The sequence below is a fragment of the Cyprinus carpio genome, chromosome A6 (genome assembly GCF_018340385.1).
Source record: "Cyprinus carpio isolate SPL01 chromosome A6, ASM1834038v1, whole genome shotgun sequence".
NCBI lineage: Eukaryota > Metazoa > Chordata > Actinopteri > Cypriniformes > Cyprinidae > Cyprinus > Cyprinus carpio.
The window spans coordinates 29,397,869-29,420,517 of NC_056577.1; the positions used below are offsets into that span (position 1 = coordinate 29,397,869).

The 22,649-nt window shown below is 34.7% G+C and overlaps 1 protein-coding gene across 5 annotated transcripts in view; it reads right to left on the reverse strand.

Moving 5' to 3' along the window:
- The window catches only part of LOC109091128 (receptor-type tyrosine-protein phosphatase T-like), a 236,531-nt gene extending 220,435 nt beyond the window's left edge, over positions 1–16,096 (reverse strand). For 3 of the 5 annotated variants that reach the window (XM_042758908.1, XM_042758907.1, XM_042758906.1), the window contains exon 1: positions 15,712–16,096. In XM_042758908.1, the coding sequence (XP_042614842.1) occupies positions 15,712–15,787 (76 nt within the window). In that variant the 5' untranslated portion in view covers positions 15,788–16,096. The remainder of the gene's footprint in view (positions 1–15,711) is intronic. The other 2 variants (XM_042758910.1, XM_042758909.1) reach the window with 1 other exon arrangement.
- Positions 16,097–22,649: the final 6,553 nt, after the last annotated feature.

Consider the following 22,649-nt stretch of genomic DNA (forward strand, 5'->3'; position numbering starts at 1 on the left):
TTATCATATCAGCAGTACATGTAAATTGAACAAATTGATATTATATTATTAATACAAAATTTTATTATTATTGTTGTTATAATATTTTATGTGTTGTATATAGTAAATACTGTAAATTAGATTTATATGATCTATATATTAAAATATATAAAACTCATTCACAACATTACAAAGTAAGAACAATTTGAAGTCACAAGTTTATTTCATGTATTTAATACTGCTTAATATGATGATTAATAAATTAAGACTTAAGCAAAACAGACTGAAATAATTCAAGCTGTTTCTTCAACTTAATGAAATTTATGTATTTGTTCCATTTTTTCATCAGAAATACCTCCTGTTTAGCTTGGATTAAAAAATAAACAAAAAATACAATACAATTATTACAACTATAATAGCTCAATCAAATTAAAAAAAAAATCATAAATAAAAATGAAGCTTTCAACTCTTTTCATGTTTGCGTGTATGATTTTTTTTATTTTATTTATTTCTATTTTTTCTTCAGATTTACATTTTCATTTATAAATACAAATGTCTTTTTTTTTCTTTGAATTTTTTTCTTCCTTATTTGTTTTGTTTCAGGGCAGGCCAGGACAAATTCTCCTTTTTTCAATTTTATGGCTGTGGTTTCAAAAATACTGAAACCCCATCCTTCAATCTGCTTACAGACAGTAAGCCCTGTAAGAGTAAATGCAGCCTAGCATGCTCGGGTTGTGGGTTTTAACTGTTACAGTAGATTGGTGCCGTGCGAATGTGTGACTCGCTGGCGTGCAACATGTCATTAGCGTACGAGATCCACTTTCCCTTGTCACACTCCCTGTGCACTGTTGACAGTCTGAGGCTGAGACCAGGCAACACTTTGAGTAAACTCTATTAGTCTCCCCACCATTATGACATGCATCAAAAATAAAAGCAAATATTTACATAGCATCTGCCGTGGACCAATTACACACTGATATGGGGGGGGGTGAGAGCGGCATTAGCATAAAATTTGCATGAAACTTTAACTTGTTTTTAACAGGTGACATTTTGATGCAACTTGCACACAACAGGAGCAAAAGCGCAAGTTTATATGAGGGTTTGTGTGTCATTGCAGATTTACACATCCTTTCCAATAAATTAAAGCACTCTGTGATCAGGGACATTGGAGGGAAAGTGGAAGGACACATAAAACTCATCAGCTTGCATCATGAATATTATTGGGGACGTGATATTTGCACAGTAATCCAATGAAAAAGTGCTAACCATAGAGGCTTTTTACTTGGTTGTAATCCCAAAAATCAAATTTGTGAATTCCTGCATTCCAGAATTCCATCATAATGCAATAAAAGTATCATGGACATTACAATAAACAAGCAGAAAATCCCACTTTTCTTTACAACTAATCTCATCGCTGTATAGGCAAAACAATTGAGATATCGAAGATATATCGAGATATCATTTTTGTTTTTTCTTTCTTGGTTAACTCTATCTGTACTTTATGACAGACCGTCACTGCATTCACCAGCAAGAACAAATAATATATTAAATATAATGGGTTATAGCTTTATGACAGTCATCCAGCGACATTGCAATGTGCAGCTGACACATCAAACACAGAACTAATAATAAAGCTCTGAGACTACGATACTGACTCTGCTCATAAAGAGAGGACATCCACACACACAGTGTGTCTGCAGAAATAGTGTCCTTGATACAATGTTACAATTGCATTAATGAATATAGTGTGGGATCAAGCACACATACAAGGACAACAGACTTTTATAATGTCACTTTGTCATTTACGAGCTGTGGCGAGGGACATATAATATAGGTTTTATTAAAGGTTTATATAAAATTCTGCCCAACACTAAATTTCTGCAGAGAGGCCCGCTGTCTTGCATGCAAAACCTTTGCAAAATTCACCACTACACTGCTAGAGTGTACTGAGTGGCTGCCAGTGCGTTATGTAGCATTGCTGAATCTGCAGTCCCAAATAAAAAATGTGATGAGATAAAAACAAAAAGACTTCTACATGCCGACTCTTATGGGAATCACAAACATACAGCACAATCAGTGTAGTCTGATTCATGAACAAATTACTCTTATGAGTCAAATCAAAAGTGAATCAAAGCAAAGCATAACTAGTGGAGTATAATTCACAAACAAATGACTCTTATGCAGGGATATTGTGATGAAACTATTAAAAACATTTTTGTTAATTTAAATAAAAGCTGAAATAAAATATAAATGATAGATGTAAAACTTCAAACATGAATTAGAAATGTTGTCATGGCAACTAACCAAACAAGTTTAAGAAGTAAAACTTCCTAAATAAAGAATACTGGAAATAAGTTAAAACTATAGTGAATTAAAACTAAAACTAAAATAAATTTAAAAAAAAAATAGTAATAGTAAAAAAAAAAACTAATAAAATTGATAAAAGCACATAAAATTAAAAATATAGACCTAAGTAAAATTAAAATGAAAACTGAAATTACACATATAAAAATCAGTTTTAAAATATTAGTAAAATAATACTAAAATATTACTACTCTCTCTTTTCGCTCGAAAAGCCTCCCTAACTCAGAAGCTACAGGTTTGAATCAGTCAGATAAATGTGGCCTTAGACTTGTGGGTTTGTACAAAGAGGTTTACATAGCAAGCACCACAAATAATGTAGAAAAGAATTATGCATATGTCACATGAAGGGTTTAAACAGATTGATGTTTTCCTCTTTATCCCCTCCCCCTGCCCGCCTTCTCATTCACTTTATATCCTCTGCTTTTTCATATAACATATTTACAGTCCCGATGAAGGAGAGTTAGCTATTATAGCAGCTGGAAGCCTGGCACACTAAAGCTTCATCAAATAAACCACAGGTATGAAAAGACAATAATGATGATAAATCAACTAATGGCTGGGGGGTATTGACCAGACGCAGGTGCACACGAGGCCTGTGAAAGAAAGAGTAGAGATAGATGATACGGTGGATAGAGACAGAAAGCAGGTCTGATGGGGGCAAATTAGGGCTAATGGTATTTTAGTTTTCTTTCCCACCTGATTCTATTTGTCCATGATTCTATTTCACTGGACAGTATGACTTACCCTTGATCTCTAATAGACTGCATGGAGAGCTGAGAGGAATAGCGCACCGTGCAATGTACATTCCTGGAATATCAAGGCATCATGGTTTTTCTAGGCATCTATTAACCAGATTGATCATTTCAAGGGAATTACTGAGCATTGATCTAACTGAGAAAAATCTGTCACTATTTGTAAGCATTCTGGAAAGGGTTGGATTTTTACAATTAATTTTGGTTTTCAAACAGTTTTTAAACACCACTATCATCTTCCATTGGTTACAGTTAACTTCCATTGGTTACAGTTAACTAACAGTCACACCCTAAAATCATGCCATTGGTTGAGCTAGAATGACTGTGTCAGACTGTGTCTTTCTTGTGTTTATTTTTTAATCTTTTCCAAAGCATTAAAAAAAAAGTTTAACACAACTGCACAATATATCATATCTTCCCCTATTTTAACCTCTCCACAAAAATAATTATTAAAATATGCATTAAAAAATAAACACAAAGGCATGTTTTCCTGCTAACTAACCTAAGGGGGAAAAAAGTCAAAACGCAGTCAGGATCCTGCCAATCAACATGACACAATCAAATATTGTATTTGGGGATTTGCAGGGAGCACTGAGTAGAGGGTGGAAACAGCAAAACACCAGCGGCATTCATCATAGTCTGCCATCTTCATGCTGATAAAGAAAATTCATAGCTTTAGCAGGCTTTTTAACCAGGGAGTACAAAACAACCCCCTGCAAAACACATTTAAAATCACTTTCAAACATACTGCCAACTCTTTTTGCCATTTTACAAAATCTTCCACATAATCTTGCACTTTCAAAACTCAAAGACCCTGAGATATGGATCACTCACTAATAGCCCTAACATGTTGGTTGCTTTTAGATTGTGTGCACTGGTATACAGAAATACAAGGTTTGACTCCAACATATTCAATGTGTATTTTTAGCTATACCATTGCTTCGAAAATAACATAGCTTTGCTTAGTATATATATTCAGCTACACTCTAAAAAGACAACATCTCGACAAGCCACATTCAAAGAAAAAATCTTTATTAAGCACTAAAGAAAACTCACTAGATTCACTAGAGTTGTTACCTTGTGCTTAAGGTTAAACACAACCCCAAATAGAGTCCAAGCACTCAGAAAGATCTAATTTCAAACCCTGAGCAAACCTTCCAGATCAATGTCACTGTGTCCTTGAGTGAATCAATGAATTCCCAGAGCCATTTCCAGGTACTTGCGTGAGTAAGGTCAAACTATAAAAAAATAAAGTCTTATACAAATATATATATATATATATATATATATATATATATATATATATATATATATATATATATATATATATATATATATATAGATATATATATATATATATATATATATACTTAAAAGAAAGAGAAATGGAAAAAAATGTCTGGATTTCCAATGGATTTCCAAGTTTAACTGAACAAGGACCAGTGTTCCATGTAATTCCACCCAGTTCCAAAAGCGGCCTAATGCTCTGCCATTTCAAATAATGATTTAGGTCAAAAGTCATAATTTTAATACTTCCCATTAGCCGTGATCAAGGCAAACATTCTACACAAAGGAGCTCCTGTTGGGTTCTGGCATCTCGCTGTCATGTCGAAAGCGTAACTCATCCATCATTTTTACGATGGCTATAGTTTTCACATAATTAATGACTGTCAACAGGACGTAAATGTGTGAAGATGAGAGAATGGGAAAACATTCAAATTAACACTGTCACTTTGAACAATGGTGAGTCAGAAAAGACGACTGTGTTCGCATTTGTGGGAGATGAAGTAGCCACCAGAAAATGAGAAAAGCTGAGCATTTATCTTAAAGCACAGGCAAAATCGATGTATGAACATCAGAGTACACCTTGAAAACAACACAATGCATCTGAAAGTCACACATTTTGCTGACATTTTTAATATTCATTTTAATATAATTATATACAGATTCATGATTCAGTGAGAATTCGGGGCAGCAGAAAATGACACAGGATGAGCTATGGATATATAATATTTAATGAGGATTTTGAGCTAAAATGCACAAAGTTTAATTATTTATTTATTTATTTGTAAGGACAACACACATTAATCAACATTTCTGTAAATGTGCCAGTGTTGGCCAGTCGGCTAATTTTCAACTGCAGTCCTTTGGCAAGATATTTCAAAACCCTTTAAAATATCAAGAACAATAAACAAACAGTACTAACATGACAACAGTATTAACACTATAACAACAACAATCAACATTTTCACACAATCAATGCAAGCACTCAAAGCAACAACACACAACCTTCAATAGGTATATGCAAGCGTGCTGCAAACATTAACCATACATGAAGCACAAAAGACTCCATTATGGATTAATAAAATAACACATACCTAGATTTTAAGCTAAAAAAAAATAATAATAATAAACAGACCAGACAATTAGTAAAATATTAATAAAATAATCAAAAACATACACAAAACATACATTTAGCCACCTTGATGTTCTTCGTTGTCTATTTTGTTGCTCACAATACATTTCAAACACTGCAAAAGAGTGTACACCACTGTCCTTTTCTCATTTAAAAGTCTTTTACTATAGCCTCCCTTCATTCTCTAACACATGGCTCTAGTGGATGACCTTTTCACATGGTCTAAATAATGCACCAAAGCATGAATCCACTTCAGCAAATCGCCATTAACCACACCAATTAAAAGCATTTTTAATCTTCCACTGGGGAACAAAGCCTGCCTCTCGAATAGCCAAAAGTATGTGTTGGATATCCACCACAGCCCTTAAAGGTTAATGGTGTCTCTGGAGAAGGAAATGTAAGGAGAATGAATGCATGTGGGGTCTTGTTACTCATCTCTCCCTTCCCTTGACTTCTGACAGAGCCCTGACATAAGAGCCGTCCAGTTCATTATCTTTGGGTCACTTTGCTCTGCAAATATTCCTGCCCTTGCCATTTTCCTCCTCATGTTTTCTTGCACTTGCTCCTTTGTTTATACAAGGAATTAAAGTCAACATGAACCAGCAGTCACAACTTCTGTAATATTTAAGAGTGAAGTAGGTAATTATATTAAGAAAAAATATGCAGCAAATTGTAGCCATTTTGATAAAGGATTAAAGTTCTTGCAAATACGAAACCTGGAGGATTGAACAACAGGTGGATGAAAAAGTCAAGCAACAGCAGCTGTTTTTAGACACTGAGAAGCAGCATGAGACTATTTGGTTTTCTAATGGCTAATGAAGGGGATAGCTAAGGTTGTTCATTTTTTTGTTATCTTTTTTATTAGATTGACAGGATTTATTGTGTGTGCATACCAACAGTGAAAATAAAAAGTGAAAGTTATTTTTAATTTTACTTTTAATTTTAAGTAACTTAATTTTAAGTTAAGTTGCACACTTGTTCATGATGCTAGCACACAAACTTCTATCTCAAAGTTCGTATGACCTTTAGCACATTAAACTTAACGCAGACCCCATAGATCTTCATTAGTCAGCTATTAAACTGAGAGATAAAGCCTCGTTCAAAGTGATAAATGAAGAAACAGCTGGATTTTGTATAATTACCACATTAAGAAATGAACAGCCGGAGCAAAATGGGGTCCTTCAACACCTTTCCAATGCTATTCAAATTAAGATTCGCTTACAACCACACGCAATCTGTCTTCATAATAACGAATTTAATTATCAATTAATCAAATCTAAAATCTCATTCAAGACACTCTCCATCTCAATCCAATTAGACTGAATTTTTATTGATGGATTCATTGATGGCAATTACCGCGTATGCATGCGCACACACATCTGTGCAGGTTTCTTTGAGTTCATTCCTCTCCATGAGAGACCTGTAGAGTAAACAGAAGGACAGGATATTTCTCAATGCTAGCCATATGATATTTGCTCAGCTCTCCAAATCTGCACCGTCTGAATCATTCTACCAACACCTTCCTCTTTCTCTCTCTCATCCACCTCTTGAATAACCCTCTGCCAGAAAACCTTAGCCTCATCCTCTTTATCTCAACCCCTCCATCCCTCATTCCCTCTCTGAGGAACATCTATGCCCGATTCAATTCAATCCTGCTTACAAACAGTGAGTTTCTGCTGTGAAGTTCATACTTACAAGGTCAGAAATCATATATGCAATGTGCATTTTTCCCTTTTACCCTTACTGACAAACAAAGAAAGCTTTTTAGCACTACTGCAACAAAATAAAGAGCAAATGATGCTCATCAGATTTGTAATTGACACATTATCTGTGCATTTCATGCTGCTGTTAAGAATGATGGCAAATGTAGTTTGTTCACCTGGCGCCTCATAAACCGGCTAAATGACTAGTGGCAAGCTTTATTGCTGTTCTTCATCAGCAGTACAACACACAAAACGCATACAAACTATATTATACAATAAACATTTACAAATTACAACTTATTATGACCAATAACTATTTCTTTCTGCCGTTATTTAATTGACACACTGTAAACACAGATGCAAAACGGAAATGTATGACTTTATCATGTCATTCAGCATATAAAATATGATCATGACTTGAATGTAGCATTACAGCCCTGCTAGAAGTGCAACAACATACTTTGTCTCCATTGGTTACATAAATACATTTAGAAAACAAATAGTTCCTGTCCTGAATGTTGATATAACACTAAAAAAAATAAGAATTCTAAAAACAATATACAACCAATATAGTAACAACTGTGACAAAAATTGTAATTGAAGGAAGAGGAAGGATGGTAATACATTTGCTTAATAAAATAATGCTTTGATGAAAATGTTTTACTTTTATTAGCAATAAAACAATGAAGGCCTTACTGTATTGTAAATGTAGACATTGCATATACCTCACTATGTGTATATCCACAATACAGCGCAGAATCATGTACTTAGTTAATCGCATAATAATTGTTAATAAAAACCTACAGTTCCAGCTCTGAAATCTAATTTTAAGACCCATCTAAAGCCAAAATAAGGCAATCTGTGACAGGACATCACTTACTGCACCAGGTCCTTTTTTCAAAGCTCACTGACTAATAATATGGTGAAAGAATTGTAATTGCAATGATTATTATTATTATTATTATTAACAATAACCTTTCTATGATTCGTACTGCGTCTAATGACACCCCTTAACTAGTAAAATCATAAAGCATCTTTTGTTTTCTTTCCTGTGTCTCTCTTCTCTCCCTTTTGTTTTCTTTAAAAAAAAAAAGAAAAGAAAAAGAAAAATCTTTCCTGTGTCTCTCTTCCTCCCATCATTTATGGATTGGTCTAAATGGGAACCTCTTAGCATGCCTTCTTTGAGACATTTACAGCTGTGAATAGAAATCCATCCCCTGCTTGTGTGCTCAGGACAGAGAGGTATAAGGTGTCACATTCAAATGAGTCCCTCACTGTTTTTGTCAAAAGCTCTTTATTGCTCTATTGATTCTGAGAGCATTGCGATGACAGCACTCAACAGAGACTGACAGTGATTTGATGGGGCATCAAATGAGCCTGTGTCTCTTTAATGACGCTGTAATTGAGCCTTACACGCTACAGCAACAAAACAGCTCATTCTCCAACCCACAAAGAGGTGAATAAAAAGAACGACAGGCCAGATAGTTAATTCCATTCAGAAATATTTTTAAACAAGTGCCGGAATTTATTAAATGTTGAGCAGCTGCAAAGTGGTTCATATTTCAAAACACCTCATATAAGAGAATACTTCACATTGTGTCCTAATGCAGAATAAAACACAATTCTCTCTCTCTCTCTCTCTCTCTCTCTCTCTCTCTCTCTCTCTCTCTCCCTCTCTCATCTTAATATATATATTTAGCAGTAGTAGTTCTGTGGTACTTTTTTGTTGGGATTTTCTTTTTCCTCATTACGATTTCCTCTCTCTTCCTGTCTTCCTCTGTCTCTCTTTGACATTGTCTCTTTTTTCTCCCACAGGAGCAGTGTCTCTTTCGACCCCTCTCTCTTTCTTTCTCCTCTTAAACGCTCATGAATCTTTCAGAGAGAATGTCTGTAAATCCGGCCATGCACACACAGTAGGAAAAAAATAATTACTTTTTATCACACATTAAATCCCCTGACACCCTGGACGTCAGAGAGGGCCCTTCTGCCCATCCAGAATGAATATGACCCTGCTGGAGAGTGCTGACTGAAGGGGAATGGATATTTGTGCCCTGGAGAAATGGATCAAAGAAGAGTGGAAGATCTCACTTTCATGTTCTCTCTTAGCATAAGACTAGATCAGAGTCACATGCTTAATTAATTTAATGTCAGTGACATTATATGAAACCTATCCAAGAAAGAGATGCATGTCAAACCAGAGAGAAGAAAAATACATTTATAATTAGGTAGGCTGGAACCTCATTGTATCCATCTGGAATGAATTAAAAACAGAGTTAATGATGGAATTTAAAAAGTCTCTATATGACAGGTGGTTGAGAAAAGAGGGTTTGGTGACCAGCAAAGAAAAAAAAATTACTTGTACTGATGAATCATTCACATAAGTCTAGGAACATGCTTTAGGGAAATAACTGGGGTCAGTTTTGATGTCACGTTGAATGTTGAATTAAAATTAAGAGGATTTGGTGAAAAGCTGAAAAGGAAAGTTATTTCAGATGCTGAACAAGTTATAATATTATTTTGATGAAATATTACACAGACAAACCAATAAACATTCACAGCTGTGCACAGTGTACTGTAAAAAAGGTAATTTTTTGATTTCATGTTGAGTTTAAGGAGCTATTTAAAGAATTTGATTCAGTCAAAATAAATTATATACAGTATATTTATAGTTTTTTTTTCTTTTCACTTTCACTCAGGGCCTAAAATGAACACTCGCCAATCGCAAAATGTGAGTAAAAATTTGGCAAAATATTCTAACAGTGCAATGTTGAGAGAGCATAAACATGAACAAATGTGAATGACGCTCCGTATGGTTGACGGGTTAGTGCTGCTTCATCACAAAAGTTTAAGCCTTTGTTATGTAAATATGCAAGAGCTAGAACACACGAAAGGACTCGCGTTACACTCGTGCAGTGTGCGCGACACGACAAATCCCAGAAAGTAAATGGATTCCCGTTCTAATTCTGAAATAGTCCAAGCAACGGCCACTCTGTCACATCTAGTGTTGACAACTTCCAGCTGCAGTGTTAAAGTGATACACACAGAAGTCCAATAATCCTGCTGTCGTCTGCAAGTTTTATGTTAATCAAGGAAATAGGACAAAGAAATAAAAAAAGATATAAAGACTATAGTGTTATTTGATAAGCATAATTTATTACATTTCTGCCTGAAATGCACCATTTCCATTTGTATCTTTATTGTATAGTAGGCTATTTTGTGCTATTGCTTGTAATTTGATTTGCTCTTATTTTACAACTGACTATTTACTAGTCTTTAAAAATATAGCCTATTAAATTTATATTGGTTAAGCTACTAGTTTTAATATCAAATCTGGAATCCGGGATTGTGATTTTTATTTAAAACTTTGGTGTAATAACTGCCTGTTTTTTTTTTGTTTGTTTGTTTGTTTGTTTTTTGTGGCTGGTAAATATATATATTTCTGTCCGGTAAATTTCCAAAAGTCACCGGCCATTGGCAGGTCTGGCAAAAAGTTAGTTTCAGGCCCTGCTTTCACTGTACAAAAAAAAGCTACTTTGTTTTCCACAAAAATGCCTTTTACAGAGGAATATGTGTTTTTTTAGCAACATCAAAAAGATTTTTAGGTGAACTATCCCTTTAAATACTGACTAGCCTAAATGTGGCTCCAAATAACTCCTCAGATATTAAACATGGCTGCTCCAGAGGTTTTCACTCTCTGTACAGTAGGAGGAGGAGATGTCTCATTTATAGTGGACCTGGCCCGCACTCCAGTATTGAGCTGTCATTTAGTCAGCGAAATAGAATAAGTGGCGAGGATTAGACCAGCACTGTCATGCAGATAACACCTCTGACAGTCTTCCTTTCTCTCTCGCTCTCACTCGAATACTAAACAGGCAACTGAGTGACAGCTTGTCAGAGGCCAAGAGTGGAGCACTGAAACCTGGCAAACCAAGAGCAGGGCGATAACAAGCAGGTCAAAGAAAACAATTACGGCCCTGGTGCTTTCTAATGGACACACGAGAAATAATCATGTTCCTGTGTGTGTGTGTGTGTGTGTGTGTGTGTGTGTGTGTGTGTGTGTGTGTGTGTGTGTGTGTGTGTGTGTGTGTGTGTGTAAATCCATTATGTCCCGAAAGCCCTTGCAAAGTCATTTGTTGGTCCTGTCAGGTGTCTCATTTTTTCGTCCACTTCAAGTGTTGTTTTTCCCCTTTTCCCTTCTCGATATTTTCTGTCTATCTCTCAGTTGCGGGTCTCAGCGTTTCATTTCTCCCTGATTTCTTGCATTGTTATTCCACCCCCTCAGACAGGCTCTCCATCTCGGTCTAGAGCGGCAATCACAACAAAAGAGGAAGCCGTCACAGTAAGGCAACTCGTTTTGTTTCCATACAAGTTGTGACGGAGTGAGGCTTTCAGACTCGCCTGCTCATTTAGCCCTGCGAGCCTCAGCAAGAATTCAGTCATGCTATATGTGGCGGTTACTCTTAATGAAGTATAAAAGTCTTTTTCTTTCCTTTTAAGTTTCGTTGGCTATTCATTCCCACTTTACTCAGGGGTTTTTACAACTTTTTACTCTTGTATAACTAGGATTATATATATATATATATATATATATATATATATATATATATATATATTTCTATCTGAATACCAAAATTTGCAAAAATAATTATACTATAAAATTTAGGGGTCACAGCCTGAAAAGGGTTTATGACCCTTGATCTAACTTGAGGGTTGCATAAAAACAATGAATCTTACGTATAAATTTTTAAATTATAATAATATAAAAATGCATATGGATTCATAACCATATATACAGTCTATTCAATAAGTGTATGTGTATAATGTATAAGTGTATAATAAGTCAACTACAGCAGTAAACACTAATAGAAACACAGTCCAACCATAGCGAAGGAAAAGATGAACAGAAAACATTAGAAAAGAAACAACAGTAGGCAAAAAGCAGTATATATGAATTTCTAAATGCCTCATGCTCAAGGATATTAGAATTAATCTAGGAGCCCAAAGAAATCCATACACTGAGTGAACTGGATTATCCAGTACCCTGGCAGTTCCTGGATTAGCTATTAGTCTGGCAGTGTGCGGATGATAAGAGACTTCACTGAGCTGCAAATGAGTAGCTGTCAGAGCAGGATACAGACACAGAGAGAGAGGGAGACAAATCCACAGCTCCCTTAGGGTATATTGTCTCTCATTAGTTTTAATTAATCATTCTTATTAATAATATGCATCTCCTCGCAACCTCAATGAAATTAAAACTTCTGCCAGGCAAATAAATTTAAAAAATGATGTGTCTGAGTTAGATAAACTAAACTGCCTTGCAATAAATTATCATGCTGCTGCTAAAACAGACGGGGCCTGGGGATAAATTTACATGGGTGGCCATGTACCACCAGGCTCCAGTGAATAAACTTAGGCTATATCGCTCAGTGGTAGAGCTTTGCCTTAGCAGTGCAAAAGGTCATGGGTTCAACTCCCAAGGAACACAAAAAAAAGTACTGTATAGCCTGAATGGACTTTAAGTCACTTTTGATAAAAGTGTCTGCTAAATGCCTAAATGTAAACATAGAGGGCCCTCATCATATGTTTTTGGATGCAACTGAATTATTTTTTTTTTTGTTCAGTAAACCCTTTTTTGCCATCTAAATGGTGAAGTCAAACAGCTTAAAAAAAATTAAAAACTTGATTATAGAAAGAAAACACCATTCTCAAGCAAGCTTATGTTATCATTAACCAAAAAAAGTGGAAAAAACACAATGGTAATACGATGATGTTCTTTGGATTACATTTAAATACTGTGGTAAAACCATGGAACTTAAATATAGTAAATTTAAATAATGATGGTAATAATTTTAACAAATGCTATATATATATATATATATATATATATATATATATATATATATATATATATATATATATATATATATATATACACACACACACACTACACTACTAAGACGTTTGGACACACTTTTCTTTTTTCTTATTTCTCATGATCTTTTTTTTATGGAAATGTCAGACTGGTGTGTGAAGAAAAAGCAGTCAACAAGTGTCCAACACACAAAGGAATTCTTCATTAGTGTTAAAATATGAAATATAAAACTTAAATAACACAATTTTTACTTCAATAAATAACACTACAATATTATAGTGATTGATTAAATGCCAAATGGAAATCTTTCAGTGAAATAACTGCCTCTTTTAAATCAATTATGGCACACTCATCCGCTTCACCCATGTAGACCTACTCCACCAGTTGTGCACTAAAACAGCTTATAAATGAAGTAAACATCAATAAAGTATAAGAGATGTCCATCAATTTGTGGAATAAATGTGATGGAGGCGTTATGCCCTGTTGGCCCTGAGGGTCTCATGGGACAATAATGGAACTAGACAGCAATACCATAGTACTTTGATATATAACATGGTACTAAATGGCCACCATACTCACATTCCATAGAATATAAATGCTACTTCAAAGAATACTACAGCACTACCACAGAAGCACATCCAAAAAAAGATGTACTTTTTTGTTGGTGTCTTTTTATGTTGATAGCCTTGCTTTCATTTCCTCAGACTCGTGAATAAAGATAGGCCTATACTTGTCAAGCTGTTCACTGAAGCACAGAGAAAGTCTTGTTGGCCCTGCCAAAATTACAAGCAAAGATAGAATGGAACACAAATTATCCTCGCAACAAGAGCCAGGCTACAGACGTGACACTAAAAGCAATTTTAAAACACTGGTCTGGGGGCTTATTAGATGAACATGTTAAGCCATGAAAGATATAACAGAAGCACATTGTATTTGCTCAACAGGTCAGCAGCACATGAGACGTGTCAAACAAACAAAGCCAACAGATGTTTCTGTAAATACAGTGAAATTTTCCTGATTTTATTAGTCAAGCCCCAAGAGTGAATTAGTGAATTCTGTTTTAATATGTGTCCACTGTGGTTGTCTGTTGATTAACTTTATTGTCTGAGTGTTAGTCTTTAACATATAGACCCCAAGGCAAAAGCTGAAATGGACAAACAGCACTTATTAAACAATGCATGGGTGTTTTTTAATAAACTTAATAAACCTAATTAATAAAATGCATAATTAAACTTTTTTTTTTTTTGCTCCGTTTTGTAATAATTTATTGTAAATAAAGTGAAGAAACCCTTTTTACCATTGTTATATCTATCAACACCTTTGTTTCCGTCACTTTTAATTTGGTACAATAATTTCTGTGATTTTTCTTAACTGTTAAAAGTTCTAAGCAATTCAACTCAATTTCAGTAATTAGTAATTAAACTCAAATGTGAACAAGTGTAAGAAACTTGTTATCACCATAAGCTGTTAGTTTGGCATCAGTTTATTTAAATTTAAGGCATCAATTAAGTTTTAATGTACAAGACATTTTCTTCTAGAAATAACTGGTTTCATTTAAACATTAAAACAGCTATTTCAAAAATAATTGACTTTTATTACCTTTCAATTCAAATAAAACTAGACAATTCTGTCTTATATAATTTCTTATATAGTTCTTTTCAGAAATTCTCCCTATCAATAAACTATATAATTATTGTTATAATGTAGCTCTTCGGTATTGTCTTTGAACACAGCTGGTTATTTTACGACAAGGAAAATATGCTTTTCAAAAAAAATATTCATCATATTCAAAACAAAAGAAACAGATCAATCTCTTCTGTACTAGGACAATTTCTCAACAACCCACGATACAACCAATGATGCTGTAGTACATGGTTTGTATGTGGCCAGAGCGCCCCCCTCCGGCGGAGGGATGAACTGCAGCCTTTTCACAATGGCACGGGAACGGTGGCCGATTCGCTCACATGATAAGAGACTATTCTGAGATCTAATCGCCCTGTTCAACAGTTCCCCAAACCGACCGTTGCCAAACGCAAAAATATATAATTAATTATCCCAGTCACAAAGTACTAATAGCTATTTTAATTATGAGCGTATTATGTAGGCTTTGTATTACTGACGGAGTAAACTTTTCTTAATCCAGTCTGTCATTTATAAATGTAGGCTACAGCTTGAGCCTAGAATAGCCTTAACATATACTACTTTTTAAATAGATTAAAATGTAATTTAATATAATATGATATGATTTGATATAATATAATATAATATAATATAATATAATAATAATTTAAGAGAAAACAGTAATCTTTCTGGTCAAAATGAGATAACGTTACACTTAGCTCCACAAGAAAAAAAACTGAGGTAAATAACGATACAGATCCGTCATTAACGTATGATTCGACTATAAAAAGTCACAAATTATAAATAAAGCAACAGCAGGTCTTCTGCAGTTCATTTTAATCGAGCATTAACGTTATAACAATAAGTTGCATTTCCCGTCAGAACATCGTCATTAATGAACAAGATACAATTATTAAAGTTTCATCCCGTCTTGGGTTACGGCATTCAAAGCTCGCCAACCTCCGCAAAGTGGCTAAAAAGATACAGAACAGAATGCAAACTTGCCTGGAAAGAACTCTCCAAATGTGAGTTGAGCATGAAAAGCGAGCAGCAGAACGGCGAAGTAGTTCCTTTGGTCCATCCTCGCGGTCACTGCTTCACATAGTCACTGTCCGCCCGTGCGCGAGAGAGCTGACGGTTTCCCGGCATCGGTGATGTAGCGCGCGCGACTCGAGCCGCCAGTCGACAGCTGTCTGATTGTTGGCTTTCTGTGCTGCTACGACAGGGTGTGTGGGGAGGAGAGCGGGTGCGAATGAATGAGAAGAGGGTTCCAATATCCCCCAGGTCCTTAGACCTGCCTGCCAGCCCGTTCTGACACGAACTACACGTGAAGTCAAGGTTTGCGTGCGACAGCGCGCGCTGAAGACGCTCTCTACGGTGCGCACTTGCGCCGTGACTAAAAGTAATTCTACACCCCTGAGCAATTAGTGAGACAGGTTCCAGACCATTCTAGTTTCATTGTTTTCCACGGTGTTACATGCAGTAGGACACTTAAGAATGTATAAATACTGTGGGATTACATAATAAAATATAAAACCAAATATTTCAAATATAGCACAAGAACACTTATCATGATAAATATTTTGCAAACGTAAGTTTTAACTGTCAAAACTAAAGATAAATTACAAAAACTAATACATAAATTATATGGAAAATTTCTGGTTGCTAAAACTTAGTGGAACATACCCATAGTTAAGGGCATTAACTACAGCTGATTAAAAGTAATAACAAATTAGATAAGGCTGTGTCCCAAAACCTAGTGTGCTGCTTAATCAGGCAGTATATTGGTGTATTATTGGCCCACAAATGTTGTGGTCCTGCCTATGATGGCCAAAAGTCTACAATAATAAGGTCCCCAAAAAATACCCAAAGCACTATGCTCCAGTGATTTTGTATTCAGATACAGTAGATAGAACGTTAGATAAATAGAATATAAAATATTCTAATAAAAATATGATAGATAGAATGATAAAATGATTGAACGATAGATAGATAGATAGAGAGAGAGAGAGAGAGAGAGAGAGAGAGAGAGAGAGATCCAACACAACCTTTGACTACACACAATCCCCACTGCATTTTTGTGTCAAAACAGTGAATCCTTGCTAATGTTTTTTCATGTGTGTGTGTGAGCAAGAGAACTTAAGATCTAGTTGAAAAATGCTTATGGTCAACTCCATGGTTCATTTAAGATGAGTGGGCAGATTTCAGTTACAGTGTTTTATGGTTAGGCCTAATTTATGAATTCATTATTTAGTGATGTGGAAATCAATGCCTCATTAACACAGAAAGGTGCCCTTTCATCCTTCATACCAACCCACTCTAGTCCATGAACCTTCACTCCACTATCAATCTCATATGCTCATCCCATCCTATAGATTTCAGCTGTGTAAAGGCAAAGTTTTTTTTTTTTTTAAATTAATAGAACAGTTTCAAAAAAGCAGGTTTATTCTACACATTATGTATTTGGTGTCTTATTAATAGTGCTTATAAAAGTGTCAATAAAAAAAGTAGTGACAGATCTTTTCTTATTTTTGAAACAGATTATCGAAAACAAAAAATTGTAGGGCGATGTCTTAGTTCAGTCAGTCATTTGTTGATTGGATAGAGGCAGAAATTAATGCGAGCTTGCAGCCTATTGTGAAAAGGGGCAGTATTTAAGCAGACTAAATAGAGAAGACCTGCAGACATCACCACAGTTTGACTGAAATATCTAGTTATTGGAGGAAGCAGGAAAAAATAAATTAATAAAATTAATTTAAAACTCATGCATGGATGAATAGTTCACAATAACATTCATTATATATATATATATATATATATATATATATATATATATATATATATATATATATATATAGTAGCCTATATGGTAAAATTTCATTTCCTGCCAAAATCAAATTTATGCAAATTTATGCTAAATATACGTTGTATATATTTTCTAATTAAAAATACAGATTTGTTTAGATGCCTGAATATATTAAAGTACATAAAGGGGCAAGAAGATAATTTTTTTATTAAAAAAAAAAAAAAACATTTTGGGTAAATGCAGAATATATTTTATATGACCTGTTTTAGAATATATATTACAATGAAATGTATAACATCTATATTAGCAATATTTTGGATAATTGTATATTTTGAAATATATAGCAACCACCTAGCACTGCAGTAAACACTACTCATAATGCCTTAGCAACCACACAACTACACCCTGACAACCACATGAAAACACTTAAGCGAGTTCTGCATGGGCCAACACCACTGACATTTCCTTCAAAAAAATAAAAAATAAAAAAAAACACATACTTCATAAAACATGAAGAGTGCTAGACCTAGATAACAGCCTAACTCTAGCCGAAATATAATCACTGCTAATGACAATCGCTGTGGGTGTGCGAGTTGCTGTGTGAATAGTAAGAGAGAGCACATCTCAGATGTATGTACTCATAACTTCAGATCAGAGTGCACCCCCCACGGCCCCAGTCGGTCACTCCCTATCTCATTACTCTGCAAGACGGTGTCAACTTATTTCCATGTTAACTAGAATGCCTTCAGATCAGTATTACAATGAGAGGACAAGAGTCAGCCATGTGTAGTTTTCCACCTTCCTCAGAATGCACACAGACACAGCGTGATATGCCGTTTCATCTGTTCTTCTCAGCTCTCAAAACAGCTTAGCAGAGAGGAATAAAATGGAGCTTTTTCAAACTCAAGACATACATTGTTAAAGAACTGTGTGAAACTCTTATATTGCATATGTTATTCCAATAATGCTTCATAAAATATATAAGTACCATATTCTTTTTATGCTTGTGCTTGACACATACACACACACACTTGTGTGTGTATGCAAATATTTAATAATATTTACTAATTCTCTGTAACACCAGCACAAGATGTTCTTTGTATCTTTTTCCAATCATGTTGAAGAACATAATCATCAGATTTTCCACAGTTCATGTTAGCTCAACTGTTGCTGTTATAAAACCAAAAAGGCAACAAACTAAATACCAAGAAATAGAAAAATTCATATTAATTTTCCAGTTCAACCTTACACAATTTGTTATGCTGATACTCTAACTTGTAACAAAAATTGCTAAATATAAGCATTTTCACTGGTGTTCTCAGACTTTTATATATATTAAACTTAAAGGCAAAAGCAGAACTAGTGTCAGCAGCAGAGTTAATAAACACAGTATGTGGCTGTGGATTGAAAAGCTCCATACTGTAGCTGCAAATCATTCTGTTGCTGCGAGAGGTAGGAAGCCCCCCCACCCCGCGCACCTGCCAATAGTTACAGCCACCAGCAGGCTTTGCTACAGCATGAATGTGTGTGGAATATGTACTCTGTGCCTGTAGGTTTCAAACATTTACCACGCTCATCCCAGTCATCGGAAAGGTCAAAAAGAACTTTTATAAACTTGATTGTTCACCATCAAATGCATGCAATGTGCCATGCACTCTTCTTTTCTCCTACATGCAGGGAACATCTATTGGTTAGTCAATAGATTTAATTGGCCAGCTCAAAGCCTGCTGGGTCACGTTAGACAATTTATGAGGCATTTCTTAAAAAAAATGTGAGAGCTAATGATATTTCTTTGGGCGGTATTGGAAAGCAGTAAAGATGCTAAGGTAGGGAATTAGCTACTAAGAGTTTTCTATAATCACCGGAGAGATGGACTGGATATTAAGGATTCAATATATCTCTGAAAAACTAGAGGGCAAGAAAGACTTTTGTGTGGTGCTAAATTCATGCATTATGTATAAATATTAGTTCTCAACTTATTGATTAAACTGCATGTCTGGAATCTTCAACAACCTCCAAATGCAAATCATTAAGTTAGAGATAATAGCATACAATGTTTTTTCAAGTGATAAATGTGATTTTTATAACCAAGTATTTTACACACTATTAGAGTTTCTTCAGGTATGGGCACTTTTATGATTAAAAATAACATTTACTTTTTGTAAAAAGACTCATTCAAACTTTTCTAAAAGATTTTTAGTTTATTGTTTTACTCTTGTTTGAAGCATATTAAGCTATTAACTATTTAATATAAAACACTTTAATAGTTTAAGATATAAAAATATACAATATATTTAATATAAAATTAATATAATAGAAAATGTAACTAAATCAATAGAAATATTGATTACATTTTATGTTCATCTTAAGATATAATAAAATGCAATATATTTAATATAAAAAATTATAACATTTAATTAAATCCATAAAAAAAATTACATATTTTTTAAATATTGACCTATGGTTATTTCACTTTTTCACCATAATCAGAGAGTAAATAAATACCAGAGACCATTTCAACATATTCATTGCTTGAAAATTATGCATTTACATTTTTTTTTTTTTTTACACAAATTACGTCCATCCCTCAGTAGTCACCTAATTTTCATCACAACCAACAGTTTTACCAGTATATATGATGTATACTGTCAAATTAAACTAGTGAAACTACTTCACAGGGGAAAGAGTGCCTATAGATGAAGAAACACCCATTACTTCTGAACACACATACATTAAGCACTGTCTCCATGCTTCTCTATATATAGAAGCACAAGATTATGCACCAATTAAAATACATCATTGGCCATCCTGAAAAGCTTTTATGCTTGTATCTTTCATATTATATTTTGACTGTAGTTAAGTTTTCATATTGGTTCATATTTTTTATAATACAAAGTCTCTCATTTACTGAAGCTCCTCGGGTAATTGTCATTTAAACTCTCATCGCAAATAGTCCCCACAACCTTCAAAACTCCTTCAGAACTTCATTTTAATTCTTCTCGCATGCCATGTCCTAACATTTTCTCTCCTTCATTACATACACTAGACATCACAACAGGAAATTGTAGACAGGCAGATCCAATACTCCAGCACCCAGGAAGTTGTTCGGATTGGAGGTCAGTTTATTTGGATATTAAACTGTGAAACTAACAAATCGCTCATAAAGGTCTTCAATCAATTGCTTCTTATCATAGTCACAAAACCACTGACTCAGGTTCAAGGGATAGTTCAGCCAGAAATAAAACATTGTAATCGTTTACTCACCCTCATGTCATTCCAAACTGGTAGGACTTGTGAAAAAAAATAAATAAATAAAAGGTCATACAGGTTTGGAAAGACATGAGGGAGAGGAAACTATACATTTAACATGACCAAGGGCCACTCATATTCTTGAGTGAGTGAGCTTACAACGATTTCAAGATTTCGTATGACAAAATCATGACCAAGCTGCAGCTCCCAATTCAATAAACTAAAGTTTAAATAAGTTAAAGTATATTACGCAACATTACAGTGCATCTTCAACTATGGACACTTTCTTATCCCAATTTACAGATTTAATTTTTTTAATAACTATTTTAACTTTATATATATACCTGTCCCAATTTATTTTAATATTGATTGATAAGTTTTCCCTCACGTCCAAAAATTATAATTCTGTCATCATTTACTCACTCTCACATACAAAATCTGTATGGCTTTCATTCTTCCATAGAACATAACATGCTTTAATTTTATGGAAAGGGACAATAACATTCTTCTTTGTGTTCCAGAAAACAAGAACAAAAAGTTAAACATCTTCGGAACCACATGAGGGTGAGTAAACGATGACAGAATCACTTTTGGTTCAACTATTCCAAGAGCCACTTGTTTTAGTAATATTCTTGAGTCAGTGAACATACAAAGAAGTGGAAAGAACTTAAACCCCAATCATGACTGAGCTACAACTTCAAATTCAATTAACTAACTCCTCTGGCGTCAAGCTAAACAAACACCTTCACAAACAACCCTAATTGTGAATGAAGTTTAATCAAACCAACTTTTGTGTAATGAAGCTCTGTAACACTGACTTTAATCGATTACACAGCTGTGAAACTTCGGATACCTCATCTTGTTTGCCTAGCCCCGGGATATCAGGTCCTCTGTTCCAGGGCAGATACTGCTGCGTAACTTCACATGGACCCATTGCTCCTTCCCATGACTTCTCTTTCAATTAAAACAGCTCAAACAACGTCTCTTCCCGCGGAGCCGTTTAATGAGATGACTAATGTGTGTAATATCAGCTTCACCTCAGTGCTGGAGAAGTGCCTCTCTGGGCTTTTAATACCAATGCATGTGTGCTCAAGAGACTCGGGACCCCATGCTGTTTGCAAGAAGCACATGCTCCTGGGACAAAGACCTCTTGTGGAAATTAAGCGACTTTCCTCTGAACTCGTCTGATCACATCTCAAGGATGCAGACAACGACCTGAAGACCTCATTGTTAGTTCAAAGTGTTTAGTGGGGTAAGTGGTGGAGAAGGGAAGTGTAAAGTGAAACTTGAGAGTAGATGGAAGCATCACTCATCTAAAGAACTGCATGGATCAATTTTGATGCACTACCTTGGACATAATTTAATGATTGCGTGATCAATAGTCATAATCTCATGTGTTTACTACATTAAGAGGCTATCATTTGGAAAAAAAGCACCAAAGGGTCCAGACTAAGACTGGGCTGAAAAGAGTCTGAAAACACACTGGGAACTTAGATGCACAGTATTCTTTGTAAGTGCACATGGCAGATAATATATTTTTGATTCAATCACACAGTGGCTGAATATGGCCAATTATGGATGATTTGATGAGCTCTTCCCAAAAGGCCAAGATTAGAATTCAATTTTACAATGAAAATTGATAAATTAAATAAAAGGAGATATATCACGGTAATGGAAAGAAGAAAAAAAAGAAAAACTTTAAAGGGATAGTTCACCTAAAAATGAAAATGTCATTTTTACCCACCCAAACTGTATGACTTTCTTCTGAGGAACACAAAGGTGTCCAAACAACATTGGACCCCATTAATCTTCATTGCATGGACCAAAATACAGAGACATTATTAAAAGCATCTTCTTTTCTGTTCTACAATGAATGAATGGCAGAATT